This window comes from Etheostoma cragini, chromosome 11, assembly GCF_013103735.1.
Source record: "Etheostoma cragini isolate CJK2018 chromosome 11, CSU_Ecrag_1.0, whole genome shotgun sequence".
NCBI lineage: Eukaryota > Metazoa > Chordata > Actinopteri > Perciformes > Percidae > Etheostoma > Etheostoma cragini.
Genome location: NC_048417.1, coordinates 5,666,444 through 5,688,494, shown reverse-complemented (window position 1 = coordinate 5,688,494; position 22,051 = coordinate 5,666,444). Strand labels below are relative to the sequence as shown.

The following is a 22,051-nucleotide window of genomic DNA, read 5'->3' as shown; positions in this document are numbered from 1 at the left end:
AACAGGCCAGTATGTATTGTCATCTTTTTCCTTTTTATATATATATATTTTTTTTTTGTCGTATTTTTTTTGTACTGCCTTAAGTCTAATTGTGTTGCAATATCAAGCATGTTTAATATGCTTTATCAAAACTCTTTTGGGATTGGTGGAATGCCATGAAAGGTTGTTGTTCCCTCGAATGAACAGAAGAAGAAATCAACGGTTTGAATAATCTCAATGTGTCACTCAGCGGTCATGTTTGGTGATCCATAAGTGCAAGCCTGAATAAGGCTATTAGTCTTTCCCCTTTTCTAGACACAAAGGCCCCATTCAAAATAAGGCCTAGAAGTTCTTGGAAAACATCTTCAATTTTGACTCAGAAAAACAGTTTCATAGTCGACGGGAAGACAACACAAGGGTTAAGCAGATCCATCGGTTGCTAGCAAGAGAAAATCCTCCTTTGTCCTTCACTAGATAATAACTGATAAAAGTGCAAGTTTCCTTTACAGGTCCCATTTGTTCTGCTGAGGTAAAGGGTGTTTGTCTTCCTCTGCTCAAACATGTGACCATCACTCGCTGCCGCATGCATGTGGGTTGTCAGTCCGCAGAAAAAAAGCAAATTGAAGAAAGCAGTAGAGCACAAGACAAACCTTAAACATACTTTTATTTACATTAAAAGAATCATTAAAAAAAAACAGGCTACGGCATTGGGTTCGGCATAGGTCCGTACGCCGTAGCCACAGCATACATTTTACTTAGAAGTCTAAATCAAGCTGTGGCCGGCAGCCTGCTCTCCCTTTGAGGTTTCCACGCCACAACGTAACCTGCAGCATGCTATCCCAACTAAATAGAGCACATCAAATTATTATTACTACATGAAATTTGGTGATGTCCCAATAGCCGGTACAGCTCCACCTTCAACCTAAGCAGAAGTCTAATCAGGCAGAATAAGTGACAACACCTGTGTGGGGGTTGCAGGGCCTTTTGGCGCTCTGTGTGTGTGTCTGTGTGTGTGTGTGCGTGGCCATCTGTCAGGTATAAACTCACCCGCACCTTTTTATATAGAAACAGGGGTCGTTGCTAGGAGATCTTTAGCCTGGCAATGAGTGCCTGCTTACACACACACACACAAACACACACACACACACACACACTCACTCTCTCCCCCTGACATTTTCCAAGACATTTGGGAGTAGTGCAGACAAGGGAGATGGGAACGGGACGTCAGAGTATCATCCTATATCAACTCTTTACTGCAGCGTTATGAATCGGTCTCCTCTCAAACTATAAAGTCTATATTAAACGTTAACATTTATCTGTAACAAGTCTATGAAGATAGCTGTCAGATGTTTTTCACTCAATTATATCATTTTTTGACAATAGCAACAACAATAACAAAACTAATAACAATACTAATTACTATTATAACAATATTGGGGCCTAATCAGTAATATTTAGCCTTAGCAGTTAGCATACATCTTATTTGGGGAGTGGAGTAAGGCACCTGGATAATGGATGCCCATCCCAAAGAGGTTGAGAACCACTGATTTACATCCTGTCCACTTTAATATCCAGAAATAATTTTGTCCAGTCAATTTTATTAATTTAGCCAAATATCACAAATAAAAAAAAAACTTTATAATCTGTACGTCTTATGATACCTCAAAAAATCCACGAGCAACTGTGGAGGGATTCCTCTCCCTGGCTGCAGTGTCAGAGAAATACTGGAAGAGAGTTCATTCACAAAAGCAACTATTGCGACTGACTAAAACATTTTTGATGTAATTTATTTAAATTAGGATTGTTGTTGTGAACAACATAAGCTCAGTTTGGGTGTGTTGCCACCTGGCGTGACAGCTGCTCGTAGGTGAGCGAGAAGTCAAAGGACACGACAGCAAAATAGATCCATGTGATGTGCTGTTATGTCTGGCTTGGCTAGTCAATACACTGAACAGTAAAGTACACAGGTCACAGTGTGTTTCTACAGTACACAGCGGTCCCCGTCTGTTCAGTCCAGGGAGCTTTATCTGGGAACTTGTTTGTTTTAAACACACATTTTCTTGTCCTGCAACTTTTCCTAGGGAGGGCAATATACTGCTATTAAATGTAACTTTTGGGTATTGTAGTACGGCATGTATTGTCTTTTCTTGGTTTTGAAGGCTGCTGTGAAGTGATGTTATTTTACCTGACTTACTAGCTGTTCTAATATTTGCCTTTAGCCACGTAGTCATTTAATCCACATTATTGAATATTATCTAACAACATTTTATTAAAGATATTTCATGAATGCATCAATTGTTAACCCTGCAATATTGTCGCCATATAAATATTGACACATTTGGTCAAGAATATTGTGCTATTTTCTCTATATGGCCCAGCTCTAACTTTTAATTTTAATCAGCTGAATTTATGCTGTTACCTTTTAATCATCTGTACCATTGGTGACTTATATATCTTTGTGCTGCTGTTTCAATTTTAATGGGGAGTAAAGGTCAACACGCCTCAGCAGTATGACGTCAACCATATCACTAACAAGGGTGTGTGTCAATTTACTCCTTATATAACAGGTCTGATAAGCCATTAGGACAGTCCAGTCCACAGCATGGACCATCAACACTTTATGACTAAAACTGTGGGTTGCATATTACGTTCTGTTTCACCTTCCGTCAATTGTTAACTTCAAAAATTGTTCAGCTGATAGTATTCACAACTGCAGCTTGAGATGATTTCTCTGAGATCCCGTTATCTAGCTCAGTGGGATCAATAATCCATGGAACGTGATTTAACGCTCAGCTCGGCGAGACTATGAAAACTCAGTTTGAAATGTCCGAGTACAAATCCTTTTACAGTGAGAATCTGGAACTGCACATTCAGGGTTAAGTCAATTGCCAGAAATTTAGGTGACAGCTGAATTGGGATGAATTTGGAAAGTATCTCTTACTATACAGATTTACAGGCATAGTTTGGATTAGGTCAACATGTCATCATGACATCATGACTTTGCAAAAACATACACGCCGGCTGTATACAGCAGGCATAAACCTACACGGGTTGGGTTTAGGAAAAACACAAACTGATATGATCCCCGGTCTCCTGGGTGCAAGTTCTGTGTTTTACCAGGACAACCTCCCTACGCAGATTTTCGTCCTTTCCTTCTAATCGATACAAAGTAAATTCCAAGATAATGTAAATCAATGGAGGCCAAACGGCGTTCATATACACACAAAAAAGTGAGTAAGCGTCTTGAAAACACGCCAACAATGGCATGCAATATGGCATGTCATACATATGCCATTTCATAAGATCAGTCTGCCATAGTCAGTGTGTTAGCTACAGTAGAGGGGGGGGGATTTTGATATGATTCACGATATTGGAGGAAAGGGTCATTGTTGTATCATTATTCTAATTTTAATAGAATTAAAAAAAAAAAGAATTACAATGATTTTTGCGAGGATTTATACCTAACAAAGATTTGTAGTTTAGTCTGTATGATACGATTTGTAGGCTGGGGCGTCACCACAATACTTCATTCATGAGGGTTCGACACATGTTTTGCCCTTATGAAATATTGCGCCCCTCCTCCTGTGTTTTGGATAATTTGTATATATGAATATAAAAATAATCAAATGTCTCCTCCCCCCCCCCCCCCCCCCCCCCCCCCCCCCCCCCCCCCCCCCCCCCCCCCCCCCCCCCCCGTTTGCAGCTCTCTGGTGGTTGTGAGTTGACAGTCGTCCTTCAGGACTTTACAGCGGGATGCAGCACCGAGATGTCGGTCAGCACTGGTGAGAGAAACTCTCTGTCAGATCACTGGCAATCACATCAGTCATGCCATGAAACACCTCCTGCTTTGATGTTAAAATCAACGAGACCAAAATTAAAAAAATGAACATCATTCTGTGTTGCAGAAGACTAAAAACTAGCAATTGAGACCATAAACACTTTATGAAAATGTTTTTTGAGGTAGTAAATCAAGTGAGAAGTGGGTCACTTTCTCATAGACTTCTACAGAAACCGACCTCCTTTTGCAACAACACGTGTCGCCCCCTGCTGGAATTCAGTAAGAATGCAGGTTTAAGGAACCAGATGCTCTGTCTATTAATGTTTACAGTCAATGGCCCTAACACTTGTAAAATGAGACGACTGAGATGTAAAACAGCTACTCTCTTCTCTCCAGGCCAGACGGTAGAGCTGTTGGAGCGGCCGAGCGAGCGGCCCGGTTGGTGTCTGGTCCGGACCACCGAACGCAGCCCGCCCCAGGAGGGACTGGTTCCCAGCTCCACACTCTGCGTGTCTCACTCGCGCTCCAGCGTGGAGATGGACTGCTTCTTCGGCTCAGGGAAAGGTAGGAAGAACAAACCTAAAGTCCAAATGAACTCTGACCTGCGGCTTTTGTCTGTGTTTATGACTTGATTTTTATATGCTTTGGTGTAGGGCTGGGCAAAATATCTTTATTATACCAATATCTATATATTCAATTTCAATTCAGGTTTTTTAATGCATGAGGCTAGATATTGTCCTACATTCTTGATATTGGGATGTTATACAAGTGTTAACATTTGCCTTTACCCACTTAATCATTGTATCTACATTAAAAGCAAACACAGTGAAAGTCAATAGTAGTCAACTCTTGTGGCTATCTCTTTGGTCAGACAGAAGCAGAGACAATTGATTTCCTGTAGTCAGAGCACTTCAAGTAATCTGATCTGTATTGCTCTCTATTGGTGAGATGTGGACATTACAATATAGATGCAACCTGCTCTATCTACCCAGCAAATACATGTTGTTGAATGATCAGGATGAAATATAAAGTAGATGAACTTTCAATACATCTAACTGATGGCTTTAATAGAAGGTGTCTGAGCATGCGGAGAGGAATTTTAATCCGTTGCCCCATCAGACCATAAGTTTATGAAATGTTACTGTTATGGCTTTGTTGTTTCTGACGCCTTGACAGGCTTAAGCAACACCTAATTGTTAGTGTTATTTCTGTGTGCCTTTTGTACGATGTGATTGTGAGTCTGATTTAAACCAGACTTTAACAATTTTTTTGAGTAAACTGCCAGCAAGTCAATACATTCCACAAAGACATCATTCAGGGTGATCATGGTTACTGCTGTACTCAGCACTAGAAAACACACACACACACACACACACACACACACACACACACACACACACACACACACACACACACAAACACACACAGATTGGAGTGGAAGCTTCAAAAACGATTAGTCGTTTAGTGTTGGGCAAGTTACTTTTTAAAAGTGATTTGTTACTAGTTACTCTTTTGAAAAGGTTACAAATTATGAAAGTAAGAAGTTACTTCAGAAAGTAAGTACTGCATTACTTTCAAGTGGATTTTTAAATGCTCAAATGTGAGCCTCTAAGCTCAGACCAGTTGGTCTGATGGGGAAAAAACAGCTTTAATTATAGTAACGCGTAATCAATTAGATTACTCGTTACTGATAAAAGTAACGCTGTTATTCCCATCACTGGTCATTTACTTCCAGGGTCATGTTCGTTATGTTGTAGATGAAAGTCACGTTAGTCACGCACACACACGTCAATTCCTCCCATCTTACCAGGACTTTCTAAATACATCAGCCATAAACTTCCTCCCACTTACGCGCGTACACACACACGCACACAGTTTGTTTCCCTTATGTAAATAGCCTTACTGCAACCCAGTTAACAGTTTTTGTCTTGCCAGGGCTTACAAACAACAGGGGGAGGTTTGTGTTGAAGATAACTCTTTACTGTGGTTGCACTCACAGCCGCACAGATGCGCACATACACACGCACGCACGCGCGCACACACACACACACACACACAGAGTGCGAGATCAGCTGATTTGCCTGCTGCAGCCACGGTGTGTTTTATGCTCTAGCTGATGAAAAGGATGTTTTGTGTTTCTGTAGAGAGATGCAAATCAGACAACTGCTGCTGCTAAACATGAAAGTAAACACACACAGACACACGTTCAAGACACACACGCCAAGGGACAACAGTTGACTATAAGGATTGTACCGTGCTGAAAAGATAGAGGTTAAGATAGCGGTCTGTGTGCATGGCCTACTTCACGGTTAACTGCAATAAATATAGCTTTAACGCCAGTTTCCTTTTTATAATACTTTTACGTAAATTATGATAAAAAAAAATGAATGAAGTACTTGATTTATGTAATTTATTTATCTGAGGCACCTGGAGGCCAACACGATCAGGGCGGGCTGACAATCTATTGGTCCAACCGAGCGCCGTCGGCACATCCAAAGTCAAGGGCTGTTTGTTCTTTAGCCCCAGTCTGTCCCTCAGCACAGTTTTTATATATATATATATATATATACGTATATATATATATATACACACACACACACACACACACACACACACACCATCTAGAGCTTTCACCCAAAGAGACTCACATGTTTTTAGTAATTTCAAACTGGTGTTATGGCTTTTTCAAAGTTATCAGATGACCTTTTAATTAAACATAACCATGACCAAAACCTTAACGTAACTTCAGGTAATCTTCAGAACCAGAATTTACCCGAACCTAAATTGATTTGTTGTCACAATAAAGTTGTAGTGCTGTTACGAGCGAGTATTATAACACACATCAAGTGAAACAGTTGAGAGAATAGGTCAAAAGTAGATGTTCTGTTCTTTCTGTTTTGAGCATGGGGAGCTGCAGACTTGCTGGTGTAAAAGCAGGAGCAAGGACAACCAACAGGCTTCAGATGCAGACATATAGGACGACTAAAACTTCCAGGGCACACCAGAGAAGAAAAAAACTGCACTACTTTCATCTTCACAGTTCTTTGTTGCATTACGGACTCTAGCAGGCAGCTGCATCCAGCCCCTCGAAGAATGTACGTTGCTAAAATCTCATACACTCAAATTCAGCCTGTTTTTAGCAGTATTTGTTAAATGATGCTATATCATTAATATCTGCAAATGTTCTTACAAATAGGGGACTTTATTTTTACATAGGCTGGCTTTACACCTACTTAAATTAAGGGCAACAGTATTTTACAATATGTTGCTGTGCCCCGTACATTCAGCTAGTCGTGAGTAGCAAGGCCTGCAGACTTGTAATAACATTGAGCTAATATGTTCCACAAAGACCCATTGCATTGTCAGTCTCATTAGTTTCACGTTGTTGTTTGGTAGTATAAATGCAGAATTAGGCAGATCTTATGTCTGCTTACTCAACAGTGCAGTGACTGGAGGCTGATGGGTATTTAACACTTCTATACAGAATATGAATGAATTAAATTGTTCATTAAACCACAGGAGCCATTCCTAATTACCGTAAGTGAACTGAATAAGAACTTTTTCAAGCTTCAGCTGTGTGTGAGTGTGTCTCTCTCTCTCTCTCTCTCTCTCTCTCTCTCTCGGGTCTTGTGACTGCTCTGTAAAGTAGGTCTCCTTGTCCTCTCTGAAAGACTGTGAAGACACTGAAGCTAATGTTAACCAAACCAAACCATGACGTCAACAAAACTGACTGAAAGTCAAAGCTGTACCTTGTCTATCAGGACTTTCATCATTGTAATAGTCTTGATAATGTTGTTAATAGCCATGACTAAGAGTGATACTGTAAGTTGTATTGGTTCTCTTGTGTCATCCAAGTTTGCCTCTTGTTATGAGATTGTAGTTGACTCACTGGGAGTTATTAACTAGCACTGTGTAAGCCTGTAATTGTTACCAACTACTGTAGTACTGTGTAGTCTGAGCTGCAGCACTATGTATTATTTCTTGCTGTTGAACATCAGCTGAACTACACTGTGTGTAAAATGGGACACTGCAGGGAAACTGAGCTACTGTGGTGTGGGTGGGTGGTCTAACCTGCTGCTGCATCATGATGCCGTCACAATAATGTAAACGGCACAACACCATAATGTTAAATACAAAAAGGCATTGCAACTCTATCTACATCTGCCATATTTGAGTAGAGCCATTACAGCACATTTACAGTAGATGACAGGGACCTGTGTTGTTTAGGATGAGGCTTAAGGTTAATTCCACATACACACAATACACGCAATCCCATTAACAAATTAAAGCGATGTCAAGATCCAAACCAACATGTGCCATTATAACCCTAACCTCAAAACCATGTTGGCCAATAAGAGGCCTGAAAAATAAAAGCTATTACCAGAGGGCTAGCTGCAGTGGTGCATCGATCACTCCATAGCACAGTCTTAATATAGTAGACAAGTGACTACGTGGATGTGTAAATATGTATAAAAAAGTCCTTTTAAGCAGTTAGAATCAACACAGTTTTGGACACATCTGCCATTGTGCATGTGAATTTAAGGCCAAGACGCATAGAAACAAGGACAAGGCCTGAGACTCACATTCTCTCTGTTCCCTTTCTTCTTGACACACACACACACACACACACACACACACACACACACACACACACAAAACCACACACAGTGTTGGAACCTGAGTCCTTTCTCTCCACAATGGGGAAAGTAGCCCTTCACAATAATTAACTCTGACTTCTGTTCCAGAGCCCTGAAGTATGGGAGGGAGGGAGTGAGAGAAACTCAACTACTATGTTGTGTGTATAGGCTCCTCCTCCCCCTACCTCATTCGCTCTCTGTCTCTTTCTCTCTCTCTATCACTATCTCCCGTCTGTGGTGAATGTCAGCCGTGTGGACTTGAAGCTTTTGGTGTACCCACACTGTTCCAGTCAATCCATCTGGTTAACAAGTTGGTCGACCATTTGATGGTGGAGTCAGACAGCGAATGAGAAGTGTTTGTGTGTCTGTGTAAGAGAGAGACGTGTGAGTATAGGATGTGTGTGTGAGGGAGGATGATGCGAGGCTGGCGTTGCTGTGGATGGATCCTCGACCGCTGTTGCTGCTGCTACAATGGCACAGGTGGGACAAGATGCGGAGACACACCGTGTATTTGTGATACATTACATTTGTTTTGTGTAAAAGCCGTGTGTGTGTTGGCATGTGTGCACACTGTTTATTTGTGTGTGTTGCATGCTTTAAAAGTTAGGAAGTTTGTACTGTGTGCTGAGGAATGAAGAAGAGAACAAGTTTCTGTCTGTCAGCATTTTCTACACTTAGCTTTGAGGTGTGTCTGTCTGTCTGCGTGTGTTTCTGTGTGTGTGTTTCTGTGTGTCACACTGAATAAAGGAGGGGTAGACAAAGTATTTCTTATTTATCATGTGTTCTGAGGCCACTGGCAACTCATTTGAATTGAAAATGAATTGTGAAACAGGAAGTTAATGTCACACAGACAGACAAAGATAGGAAAGGGACGGAGAGAGAGAGAGATATTGAGAAAAGGACAGTTTCTCTCTTTGTCTCTGTTGAGCATCAGATGTTGTATTGTGCAAGCTATTTTCCTGCAATTCAGTTAAGGCGCGTGTGTGTGTTATGTGTTTGTTTGGGTGTGCAGCTGGTTGTGACGAAGTATTTCGCCAGCATCAAAGGATTTACCCTGACCGCACCCGAGTTGTCACATTTTTTCCAAATTTCCCAATAACTGTCCGTCCATTGAGAGGTGTTGGCTTCCTTTCTCACAAAACCGGTTTGTCGCCAGGTCACATTCAGACATCTGATGACTAATAGACTGTAAACGTGAGGAAACCCCGTACTATCAAGTAAAGTTCTACAGCCAAACAGAGAGCAAGGCCTAGCAATATCAGACCATCCATCCTGTCTTAGTTGCAGATCAATGGATTTGTATTAATGACATATATTACTATGGATACCAGTCTAATGAATGGAAAAAAAGAAAACGTGTTCAAGTAACCTCAGATTTTACAGACTTTGTCTTACTTGAACTTTACAAGAGAGGCTTTTCCAACTACGACTTTTAGGTTCATTGGAGTACATGTCTGAGGTTTGTGTTTGTTGTGCTTTCCTAATAATCAACCTCTTGGAAGCCAGTGAATGAATTTCCCCTCCAGATTGGCAATGAAGTTGGTCATTTGTTGTTGGATGTTGAGTTTTTTCTCATTTTGGTCCTTTCAAAAAGTCAATCAAATATTGTTTACTTTAGGGGAGTTTTAGAAAAATGGTACCTACCTAAAAGTCATTGTGTGCCCGAGGCTTGAATTAGTTCAATTAATAACGTCGACATTTTTGTGACAAGTTATATAGCTTACTTATTACCACAGACACTGATGCTAATGCAATCCATTAAGGATTGGTCCTCGTAGCAGGCTGCTGCCATCCAAACAAAGTGACACTAGAGGCGGGGTGACAGGAAACAAACACGCTATAAAAGGTGGTGTTTGTGCTAAGCTACAGGCTAACCAAAGCAGCTCTTGAAACTGTCATCATGCTCCCTCGACTATAAACGGGACTACTCTTTTTATACAATTTTGTTCCTAAACTGCACTGTTTAAAGACGGATGACAATGACATCTCTTATCTAATAGATTAGCCTTGAATTAGCTGCAGCCCTGAGCCTTTGGTAACAGTAAACAGAACTTTACACAATCTGCACGCGCTCTCTCTCTCTGAAATGGCCATATGATTGGCCAAAGTCTCCCGTGATGACTAGATTAACTAAAGCCTGAAAACAGCGTGGAGAGACAGAAGTCTAGTTTTCTCTCACTGCTTGCATTACATTATGCTGAAAGATTATGATGTGAACATACAGCTATGCCTAGCTAACGGTTAAAAGGTAACTACCGTTTTTTCACCCTGGACCCTGTTTCCTATGTTTTTGTCTCTAAGTAACTGATGGGAACAAGAATTAAGCATTAGTAAGTCCAGTATTAAGCGTGATCGCTGCAGTCTGCGGCGGCAAATCAAGCTACAATGGTTAGTAGGGCAATTGTCCAGCTTGTATTTACCTTTTTACAAAAGGGCTTGTTTTGCCACTGACAGGAACAGATTAATATTTAAAGTGTCTGACATTATGAAAAGGATCCCTTCAGAGATTGTTTATTGTTAAAAGGATCCCCCTTAGCTGTCACCAAAGTGGGGTGAGCTAATCTTCTTGGGGTCCAACAAAAAGAAAAAGAAAATTACTTAACATTGATCTAAATCAGTAAAATGTTGTAGACATTATAGACATCATCAGAAATTATTCAAACAAAATATTACAGTATAACATTCATCATTACATTCATACAGTAAATCTGTCCATTCCCTACTCACAATTTTAAAAAGTGCATGTGCATTCATTTTACGTACTGCATATTCAGTGTGAAAATATTCCAATAATTGAGGGTACAATCTCTTTATCTCTGTTCTCTTTAAAGCATTTGATTTTGGGCATGCTGACACATTCTGGCCAGCATCCGTTGCCTTAGTCAAAGGAGAATGAACCTTATCACACCTAACAATTTGGTTATATCAGAAAATGGGTTGGGGAAAAAAAGACTGGAGATATACCTTTAAAACCTCCTTTGAGACTTTTCTGTTAAACCAGAAACAGCTCTGAGGTTGCTAGCACTAAACCCACCAGACTCAATTTGAAAGAGCAATACTTGCTTTTTAACACTAGCGTGTATAGAGCCAACATATGTTTAAATGTAAATCAGTAAACAGTTTATTTCAACCAAAGCTAGAGTTGTGATGGTTGTAAAAGTGGGAAGACATAGTTTCATTTTGTTTCTGTCGACTTTGAATGAAGTGTTTTACGATGCTAAAGTTACTGTTCATTTACATGGAGTCTGGTGGCTTTAGCAAAAGCAATTTTGCTGATGTTTTTATGTTTAAGAAACGGATTTTACCTGGCGGGCCAGTTATGCCTTCCTTAGAAATCTTTTTAAAAATATTGTCAAACACTTGGAATATTTATCTGAGCCCGTCAGTGGAAAAAACAAGCCCTTTTATGAAGGCAAATACAAGCTGGACAATTACCCTACTAACTTACATTATGGCTTGTTTTGCCTCTTATAATACTGGACAAATGTCAAAGATTGTTGTTCCCATCAGTCACTTGGATACAAAAACATAGGAAAATTAAGTCCAGGTTGGAAAAAAAACAGTAGTTGGCCTTTAACTCAGTTCCTGTGTGTGGACAGACAGTGGACTTTGGCCCGCGCCCATCTGAGCTTCATGCTCTACAGACTGGAATACAGAGTGGCATGTAGCTGAACTGGTTACACAGATTTTAGTGAAACCAAAATGGGTCCCAGGTGATCTAGTCGGCTGTAAATTTACTGTAGTGAGGACACATCTAAGTGGCACACTGAATTTGTTCACTTGGGTCACAAGCATAGCAGGGTCACCTGTGATAGACAGTGGCACCATATTTTTATATCGTCAAACTTCATTAACCCACATGCTCTCCTCCCTTCAGGCTTTTTTGTGTGTGACAATGACAGGAAGTGATAGTAATCATTCTTCTCATACCTCCCTCACTCTCCTGTTCCTTACATATCACACAACAACTCAAACATATCTACCAATGGAATCACTAGGGCACACTAGATCAGCCCGATAGCATTGTTTTTTTTAAAATATATATATATATATATATATATATATATATATATATATATATATATATATACACACACACACACACACACACACACTAAATGCATTATATAATGTTCATTTTGGAGATTTAGTACCATGTTGCTGGTGCACAATTTATTTATTTGTTTAATAAAAATTTAGTAAATTTACATCAATGTGTTTTTGTTTTACAATGTTAGGTCAAGACTCAGTCAGACACAGAGACACACAGACAGAGGCACGAGGACACATGCACACAGACAGAGGCACTTTCTCACTCACTCACACAGTGGCCAGAGTGATTAACTGTGGTGTAAAGTGATCCTACGTCAGGCCATTACACATTAAACCTTGAGTTGGGCAGGAAACTACTATGGCCCTGAAATATATATGCACACACACAAACACACACATGCACACACAGTCTCTCTAAGCAGAGATAATGGACAGAGATAGCTGTCTTCGCTCCATTGCTTCACACTCAATTTTAAATTGGGGCCAAGGCTCTTATACCTCTCATTATTAGAGTTGTCTGGTAAGTGGGCCGGTCACTATTCGCGGCAGTGGAGTAAAGTAAATGTTGTGATTTTCCCAGCAACTAGACTTAAGAATTACTTTTCCTGTAAAAACGTTTTTAAATCTGACAGTTTTTTTTTCTGTGTTGTGTATAGCTTGAAAACAACGGGGACTTAGTATATGGTATGGAAATAAGGTTAGCAGCCTTTCTGCCTTTCCTTTGTTACTTATCTTCATTTCATTCTAGCAAGAAGTAAGCAGTCTTAGGTTCTACATTCGTGAAAAAAAAAATATTTGGCACTAGACTCTGTTATCCTATCTGTAACGTCTTTCAGTTCGAGTTAAAAAGGTGGTAGAGTATTATGCTAGAGTAATTCCCATAATGTTACCCAAGTTCCCATAAAGAGGAGTGTAGTCACAATGTGTCTTTTCCAACCATAAGGACTTCTTCCGAACGGACTAAGATCTCTTTTCTTTAGCACCAAGCTAAGAGACGCTTTAAACAAATTGAGAGGACTCTGGAGTAAAGTCAAAGAACAGGGTTGAGTTTGTCGCTATAGATGACACATTTCATGAATGAGCTTACATATGATGAAGATGGTGATGATAACAACAATAATAATAATTTTTACTTTTTTTGGATAGCACCTTTAAAAACAATTTAAAAAGTGGTGTAACAGAAGAAACCAACTCATAAAGACTTAAATATACACCACACATTAATACACATAACTATAAATACGCAAGACACATAAGACAGTTCAGCTCTAAAGGACAGCAAAAAATAAATCTTGAGTAGATCAAAGATAAGGGCTCATATCAAATTATAGGAGAAAAGTCAATAAGTGGCCACTGCTTAGTTGACAGAACACCAGTCTGTGTTAGTGTCTGAAGTATATTGAACTTGATTAAACCCCCCCCGCGCACGCCTCAGGCATCTCAGGACACAGGCATCGTTGGATTTGTCTGGATACCTGGTGACAATGTCAACTATATTCCAGTGTACAATGTAGAGTTACTCGCCACATTAACGAGCTCGAGCATCATCAAAATAATCTGCATTTAAAGCAATTAGATTTTCTTGGTTTTGAAGCTCTATAACTGGGAGGACTGGAAGTGATTCTAGGTTTGCTCATTTAGAAAAAGGGTGACCCTCCTCGACTGCGAGTATCACTTCTACTCCTACTGCCGTTTCAAGGAATACTGGCTCAGTCAGTGGCTAAGTGCAGGACTGAATCAAATACAATATGACAGAGTGGGAGAGCGAGAATAATTGAGAGGATTGTAGAACCTGTGTGCCCGCACTTTTCTAACTTTGGAAAGCAAAATAAAAAAGGTATACATTTACTAAATTATTATTATTAAACTAATAAATAAATTGTGCACCAGCAACATTGTACAAAATCTCCAAAATGAACAGGAATTAGAATTTGAGTGTAAACCTTGCCAATGCTGCAACAAATTGGTCAAAACCTTAAATGGAATTAAAATGCAGGCTGTAATGTATTCAGAATTGCATTGAATAGATCGGCCCGATAGTATCGATGCATCTCTGTCATTAAAGCAGTGCCCTAGTGATTCAATCAGTAGATATGTTGAAGTTGTTTGTCCAGTTGTGTGATTTGTCAAATATGTAAGGCATGTGAGAGTAAGAGAGGTATGAGAAGAATGTCATCTTCCCAAATGACTTTCACTTCCTGTCGTTGTCACACAAAAAAGCCTCATGGGAGGAGAGCATCCGGGCATCTTGGAAAGATGCCTGCAATGTACAGTATTTACAAATACTGTACTACTTCTTTTATTCTCTGCCTTCTCGCAGCATCTTTGTAACGTGTTTTTATCTTGCATGCATTTCTCTGCTTTAGTTTTATCCATCTAGTGAACATGAATGGTTGTTTATAGTTGTATGTTGGTTAGATATTGTAGTCTCTTACCTGGACTCTTTTGTGTGAGTTTAAATACACTCTTGTCAATAGAGCCATTCATTGTGTGTGTGTGTGTGTGTGTGTGTGTGTGTGTGTGTGTGTGTGTGTGTGTGTGTGTGTGTGTGTGTGTGTGTGTGTGTGTGTGTGTGTGTGTGTGTGTGTGTGTGTGTGTGTGTGTGTGTGTGTGTGTGTGTGTGTGTGTTCTGTTGCATTTCAGACGTAGGTTTAGTATCCACAGATGATACGTGCGTGTGTGTTTAAAGAATAGTGAGTGATGGGGATTTTAACAGTAGGCAGTCTGTCTTTCTGTCGGCTGCCAAACAAAAGCTTCATTGTTTGGTCCCACCTGACTGTGGCCGTCAGTGTGACTCTGCTGTACTCTGTAGTACATGCAGTATCCCGTGTTTCCCACAGGTAGTAACACCGCAACAATCCCCAACTATCACTTCTTAAATGAACATTGGAAATAAGCTTTGGACCTCGGTAAATGATGACCACTGACAAACTGTGTGTAAAAGAAAGAAGGTCACACTTTTCACTTCTTTTTTGAGTGACATGACACTGTCATGTGTCATGAAACATAAATGGTTATGACATGATGCTTTTTTTAGTAAGTCATTTGGTTATGTCAGGACAAGTTATGGTTATTTTAGGGTTAAGGTTAGGGTTCTTGCGACTGTGTCTTGACAGTATCATGTGCTTGTCATGTCACTCTTATGTAGTAAACTTTAAGTAAAGTGTGACAAAAAGAAGAAACTTACGGCCTCTAAAACCATCTTTCTGTGCTGTGCGTAGCTTTGAATGTTTCAAATGTTTGTATAAGAGACACAATTTTGACTGTAGCATTATGTCCAAAAACTGTTGCGTTGGTGTGGGCGTGAATTTACAAGATAGAAGATGTACAACCCTGGTGGTTTTGGATTTTGTCGTCTTGTGTCTGGTGACATTGTAATTTATGTGGCATCCACAACACCTCAAGACCTCCTGTCACAAAGACAGGCATGAATAAGTTGTGTCACCTATTTTTAACTAGTGTTAAAAAACAAAAGTTCCTGTTCCTGGGGCTGTTAGTCCCTCTTACATTCCAAGTGAGCCCGACCGATATATCGGCGGGCCGACATTAGGCATTTTCCGATCTATTGGTATCAGCATTTGTAATGGCCAATTAAAAAGAAAAATAAATAAATAAATAAATGAATAAATGATTTAAATATTCATTCATCAGAATCATTTATAAGGACAAATGAAGCTGATAAATGAATATTTAACAAATAAAGAAGGACTGCCATGTTTTCCACCAGAGGACGCTCTACAGCGTCCGTGTTGGCAACACTGATTTTTTTGTTCAAAGGACTTAGGGTAAGTTTCATATCTTAAGTTTTTGTTTTTAAACATTTAATTTGTCAGACCTTTTAATATATTTTAATGTTCCTCTGTTGTGACAATAAAACAAATTATCATATTTTAGTGAGAACTCAAATAACTACAAATAATTAGGGAAATCTGTTTGTTTTGTAACGTGTAATTTTGTTCGTACAATGACAGTAAAGAGTGTTATAGTCTATTCCATCTGTTCTGTTACTGAGTTCTCCCCAACTGAACCCATCACTCCCCTCCGGTGAGGAAGGCTACAAGATGTGTTTGAATGCTTCAGAAATGCCAAGCAATGGCCCTTGTGTGTTTAGTATTTTTTTCTTGGTCATGCTTCCAAGCTCATTGTGTGGTCAATAAACAGCTGTTCCTGGTTGTAGTGGTGACTGGTCAGCTCCCAACAGCTGACGGCAGCATACTGGGATTCAGCAGTGTCCTTTTTCTCCAAAGGAGAACTTATTGCAATGATGTCTCATCAGTCAGGTGTGTGTGTGTGTGTGTGTGTGTGTGTGTGTTTTTTCAAGGCTGTAATGAGTTTCTGTCTTCAGCCAGCTGTCAAGGCCACTGAATGCCTGACGTTGGTTCTGCTGAAAGCGCAGGTGAACAGATGACCTATGACATGTTTTCCTCTCTTAAGAACACATGACTGCATTTTCTCAAGAGCACTTCAGTGAGTAACCGCTGAAGCAGTTTGGTGATTGGGAGAATCAGGAGAAATCGCAGTAGGGGGGGTTGCCTGCCGTTTCTCTGTCCTCATCACCATGTGACGTACTTCACCATGTTACACAGAACCGACAGGCTACTCTGCTGGACATCTGTCATTTTGCTGCATTTAATCACTATTTCTGCCAGTGAGTCCTATTTTGTACCCAGCGCAATTGACTTTGTACACTGATGCATGTATCATTCCTATTTTGCACCCGACGCACAGCATTCTTTTCCCTCCACAGACTCCTGTCTGTAAATTAGGGAATAAACCTTCGCCACAGACAAGAAAAAATCTAAAAATTCTAAAGTCAGTGACGCGTTATTCAGATGCTATATTAAGGGCACATGCTTGGCCAGAATATAGTGTAGCGCACCGCCCATACACCTTGCTTCTCTCATCTCACGGACCCGGCTGTCTCATTTTTGCAAACCATACATAAATAGAAAGAAAAATGTTTTATACAACATTTCCATGAACTGTGGATGACATATATGAGGAACTATTAGAGGACTTAAGGCAATGTGATGTTGAACTGCATGGGCATCTGATTGGTTTATTGCACGTTACGCCCAAACACCACCTATGAGTAGTGTAGCTACTTCAGACCAACCCATTTTAGATTAATTTGGTATAAATAGCAACAGCGCCTGAGATCCCCCCACAAAGCTACTTGTATCTGGCGTTCGATACTTGGGTTTCCAATCATTAAAATAGGGCCCAGTGTGTTCTTGGGTTGGATATTTAGACTAACGGATAAGGGAAAATGTTGAAAATTGAGTCAATGTGTTTTTAGAAGACAGTCCTCAGGGACATGTAAACACCAAACTTGGCAAGTTTTGGCAGGCAGAAATGGGGGGGAGGGCGGGGGGGGGGGGGGGGGGGGGGGGGGGGGGGGGGGGGGGGGGGGGGGGGGGGGGGGGGGGGGGGGGGGGGGGGGGGGGGAGACTGAGGCACCTTTAGTAGCACTGGGTGACCTCGGCTGCTGTTTTGAACAGTTTTATCTCTGCCACACTGCTGACACAGACAGATAAGAGCTAAAACAACCGCTACCACAAATACGGACTCATTTACCCGCAGCGCTGCACAATATGAAGGGAAGAGGTGTGGGGCCGTAGTGGGAAAATAATTTATTTCAACAATGTTGTTTGAGTTTAAGATAAAAGATTAAGATAAAATTACGGACATCAGAATAACACAAACACACATTAAGTAGACATAGGAGAAAGAAATATACATAAAGTATAAGAAATAAATAGAATTAGTTATAATAATTATACAAACATATTAACATCCTTATATAAACAGACAATATGCAAACAGTTTGGTATAACTGATACAACAAATAATTGAAATCCTTACATTAAATTACCAATGTCATTATTTAGTAAATGACAAATATTGTGATGTTGAGATAAATGTATATAGATTGCAGAAAGAGATTGTTTGAGATGTTGCTTAGAAGCCAACATAGCTGTTGCCGGGTAGCGGGCACCCGTCTTTTTATTTTCTTTTTCATTGTTGCAGTGCTCACACGTTTATTTTGCCGTCTACAGCACAGCAACATAAATGTGTTGTACAAGTAAGAGACATTCAGGTAAAAAGCAGGTCAGAGATTAGGGGGGAGAGGAAGGGAGAACATGTATAGGGAGAGAAAGGAAGATAAACACTCGTAATCCCTTTTTTACACTTCTTTTATTTTCCTGCCAGGAGGCTTTTTGAAACCAGACACTGGGATGGCATTATGCTGGATTTGTTTGGTTTAGTGTAAAGAAAGCAGAGCCGGTGATCTTTAGAGCAGTGTTGAAGGATCTCTGTATAGAAGGTGTACGTATGGTACTGTAGAACATCTCAGGAGATTCTGTTGACCCTTAACCTTTAATTTCCTGTCTAACACTCCACGCACAACACCACAGCAGCAGCAGCAGCAGCAGCACATAGCTCCCAGCTGTGCAGAATGCAGCTGATCCCCAACACTCCCAACACATGACCACCGTTTTTGTCACGCACGCAGGCAGACACGCACGCGCTATTTACTTTTTACACCGTACTCTCTTTATACCTTTTTCTGGTTTTCAATTAATTTTATTTCATCTTTATCTTATTTTTAATAATGTTAATCTGTATTATTTATTTATTTATACATTTTTAGCGCTACTAGGGACAAGTGTCGTGAATTAGCTTCAGCTAAAAACACTGATACGCACATCAGATGATGTATCTGCCCCTATCAAAATAAACATTAAACACATACACACACACTCAGATGTTCAAATGTTTTCTGGCTTTGCAGCTGATATCAGACCGATCATTTTGCTTCCTTTTTCTCTTCACTAGAAGGGTTTTTAAAGGCAGCATTATAGTTTGAACTTTGCATCATGTCACTGTAATTTTAAATATGTGATATCATCTCAGTGAAACAGTCACCATGACACACAACATTTATTTCCTGGTTCTTGCTTTACCTCTACCAAATTCTCTTTTGAAACGGTGTCTTGAGTTTGATTTCATTTTAATGCTTTACAGCTGCTTACCAACATGTTACTAAAGCAAAGAAAGAATGAAGGCATCTCCAGCATGGCAGCATGTGTTTGAAGTGAGACAGTATTATCAGGTGAGGCATGTGCAACATGAGAGCAGCTGCTAAACACATTTTGTTTTTCCATTAATATAAAGTCTTATCTGGATCTCACACTGTTTTTTATTCCCTTCACAAAAAACAAAACATGCTGTAGTGTCTGAACATGATTAACAAAGGCATAAATGGACCAGTAGAAACTCTTTAAGATCTTCAAGTTAGTTCTGACCAGTTATCTACTGTAGGATTTCTCCCTATTAAATATTGTATATTTATGACTGTTTAAAAGGACATAGCTGGAACTTGTGGTGTCAGCAGTTATTATATGCACTGATTGAAAGCTCATTGTGTCAACATCCTAATTTACGCACATGCTCACACACACACCCTCTCAATCAACCTCCCTCATTCTGCTTTTCTGGTTTATGGAAGTGTAACTGATAGGGTGTGATCCTGACTGATTGATGATCGATGAAGTCAGAGCGTTTGTACTTTGTTCTGTTATCATTTAACCCTTATGTTGTCCTCCCGGTTAAAAAACTGACAAATTTACATTTTTGTTTCAATAGCAACCCCTTATTACCACTAGCTTTAAAGTACTTTTTGGAATTCATGGTCAATATACCTCATTTATATAGAATTATACCTAATGGTTAAGTTAAAAAAGCAGTAATTATGAATTGTTTTTTGATTTTAAGATCAGAGGAACCTAGAGATGAGTTTAATCAGGAACAAAGGTGATCAGTTGCGTTTGCAAAGAGCATTGTATGGAATCCAATCTATTTTTGTGGTAATTTGGTTAAAAAGAAACCCACATTTCAGATATAGACAGAAACTTTGAAAGGGTCAAATTTGACCCGAGGACAACAGGAGCGTTAACAAGGCTGTAAATGTCAAACACCTTGTAACCTTGTTTGAGTGATAACAAAGCATCTAGTGTAGCAGGACATTCAGGTTTAATCAGTGAAAACGTAGCATAAGATATTTTTTATACCATAACGCAGCAATGTATATGTAGCCTTAGTACAGCTGATTGGAACCTACTAAAATGTCAACTTTGCTTATTTATTAAAAATGTAATGCTGTGGAAGCGGAATAAGCACAGATCATTGGAACTTACTAAAATGCCAACTTTGATCTGATTTCTTTCAGAAAGCTATCCGGTCAGCAGCTCTGATGGCAAGACAGAGTCGGTGGCGAACCTTCAGCCGCAGCCTTCCCTCAGCTCGCTGCAGTCCAGCTCCCCTGGTCCCAAACGCTCCGGGAACACTTTGAGGAAGTGGCTGACCAGTCCAGTCCGCCGCCTCAGCCATGGAAGCTCCGTCAAGAAACTCCCTAATAACAAACAGAAGAAGACTGGTAAGACTATGGGTCAACGGACTGGTTTTTCAGGGCCCCTATTGATACCGATCAGTCGTAGCTAATGAAACTGATGAGGGATATTTGGAAGGAAGATTTTTTTTAAATGAAATAAACTCAAACGCAAGAAAGTTTCTTTCAATGCTTCAGGCAAGTACGTAATAAAACTGAAACACTACTACAAACATAATACAAAGCCCAAAAAAAATCAATAAATGAATACAAAATAGCATCCTGAAGTTTAAACATGCTACTGCTTTGTTAGAGATGGCTCACAGAGCTGTAGTCGAGCCAGTGTAGTGCACTTTTTAATAATTAACTTCTTTGGTTATCAGTAAAATAAACCACCGATGGGCGCCCAGATAGTTCAGTTGGTGGAGTGGCCCGGGTTAAATTCCAGCATGCGGCCCTTTGGTGCATCTCATTCCCCCTCTCTCTACACTTTCATGTCTTCAAGTGTCCTGTCAAATAAAGGCCTAAAAACGCCCCCAAAAATCTTAAAAAAATAAAATACAGACAAACTGCATTTTGGCTTATATGCCTAACAAACACAACCAAAGGGGCTTGGGCATAAAAACATATTACTAACAAGTTGAATGAAAGCAGAGTAATGAGTCTTTGCTGAGCGAGCTCGGATTGGATTATGTTACATTTTAAAGCATACCATGAATTCTTCCTCGGATGTTTTTCCCTCCATGGAGCCACTGGTTTCGGTTCATTTTATTACACTAGCACAAAACCAGTCTGGCAATACTGTTGCGAGTAAAGGCCTTCTGAAAGGACCTGCATTGTGCTTTCATATTGTCGCATTGAATCCATGTTGTGTCCGTGAGTGTTCTCGCATGCAACAGGAAAAGTTCTCAAATGCAAATTCCTGCTTTCAACTGCATCAGGGAAAACCAAGCGGAAAAAGAATCAAGGTTAGTTAATGACCAACATTAGGTTTTATTGATGCTGTAAATAAAAGGTTTGCAAAAGAGTCAAAAGCACCAACTGAAAACTATGCTCTACAATAAATGGGAAACTGCATCTGATTAAATAAAACAACAAAATCACTCTTCAGGTAAACAAATGCTACAACACAAGTGGACGGACGTTATCGACATTGGTACACCGCAACTAAAGTATAGACTACTTTTTGGGGCATTTAAGGCCTTTATTTGT

General features: G+C 39.9%; 1 protein-coding gene across 5 annotated transcripts in view; it reads left to right on the top strand.

Moving 5' to 3' along the window:
• kalrna (kalirin RhoGEF kinase a) overlaps positions 1-22,051 on the top strand; it is a 105,702-nt gene that overhangs the window by 54,357 nt on the left and 29,294 nt on the right. For 4 of the 5 annotated variants that reach the window (XM_034885099.1, XM_034885101.1, XM_034885102.1 and 1 more), the window contains 3 exons: positions 3,683-3,761; positions 4,154-4,321; positions 20,681-20,887. In XM_034885099.1, the coding sequence (XP_034740990.1) occupies positions 3,683-3,761; positions 4,154-4,321; positions 20,681-20,887 (454 nt within the window). Of the gene's footprint in view, positions 1-3,682; positions 3,762-4,153; positions 4,322-8,610; positions 8,875-20,680; positions 20,888-22,051 lie in introns of those variants that run through there. The other variant, XM_034885103.1, reaches the window with a different exon arrangement.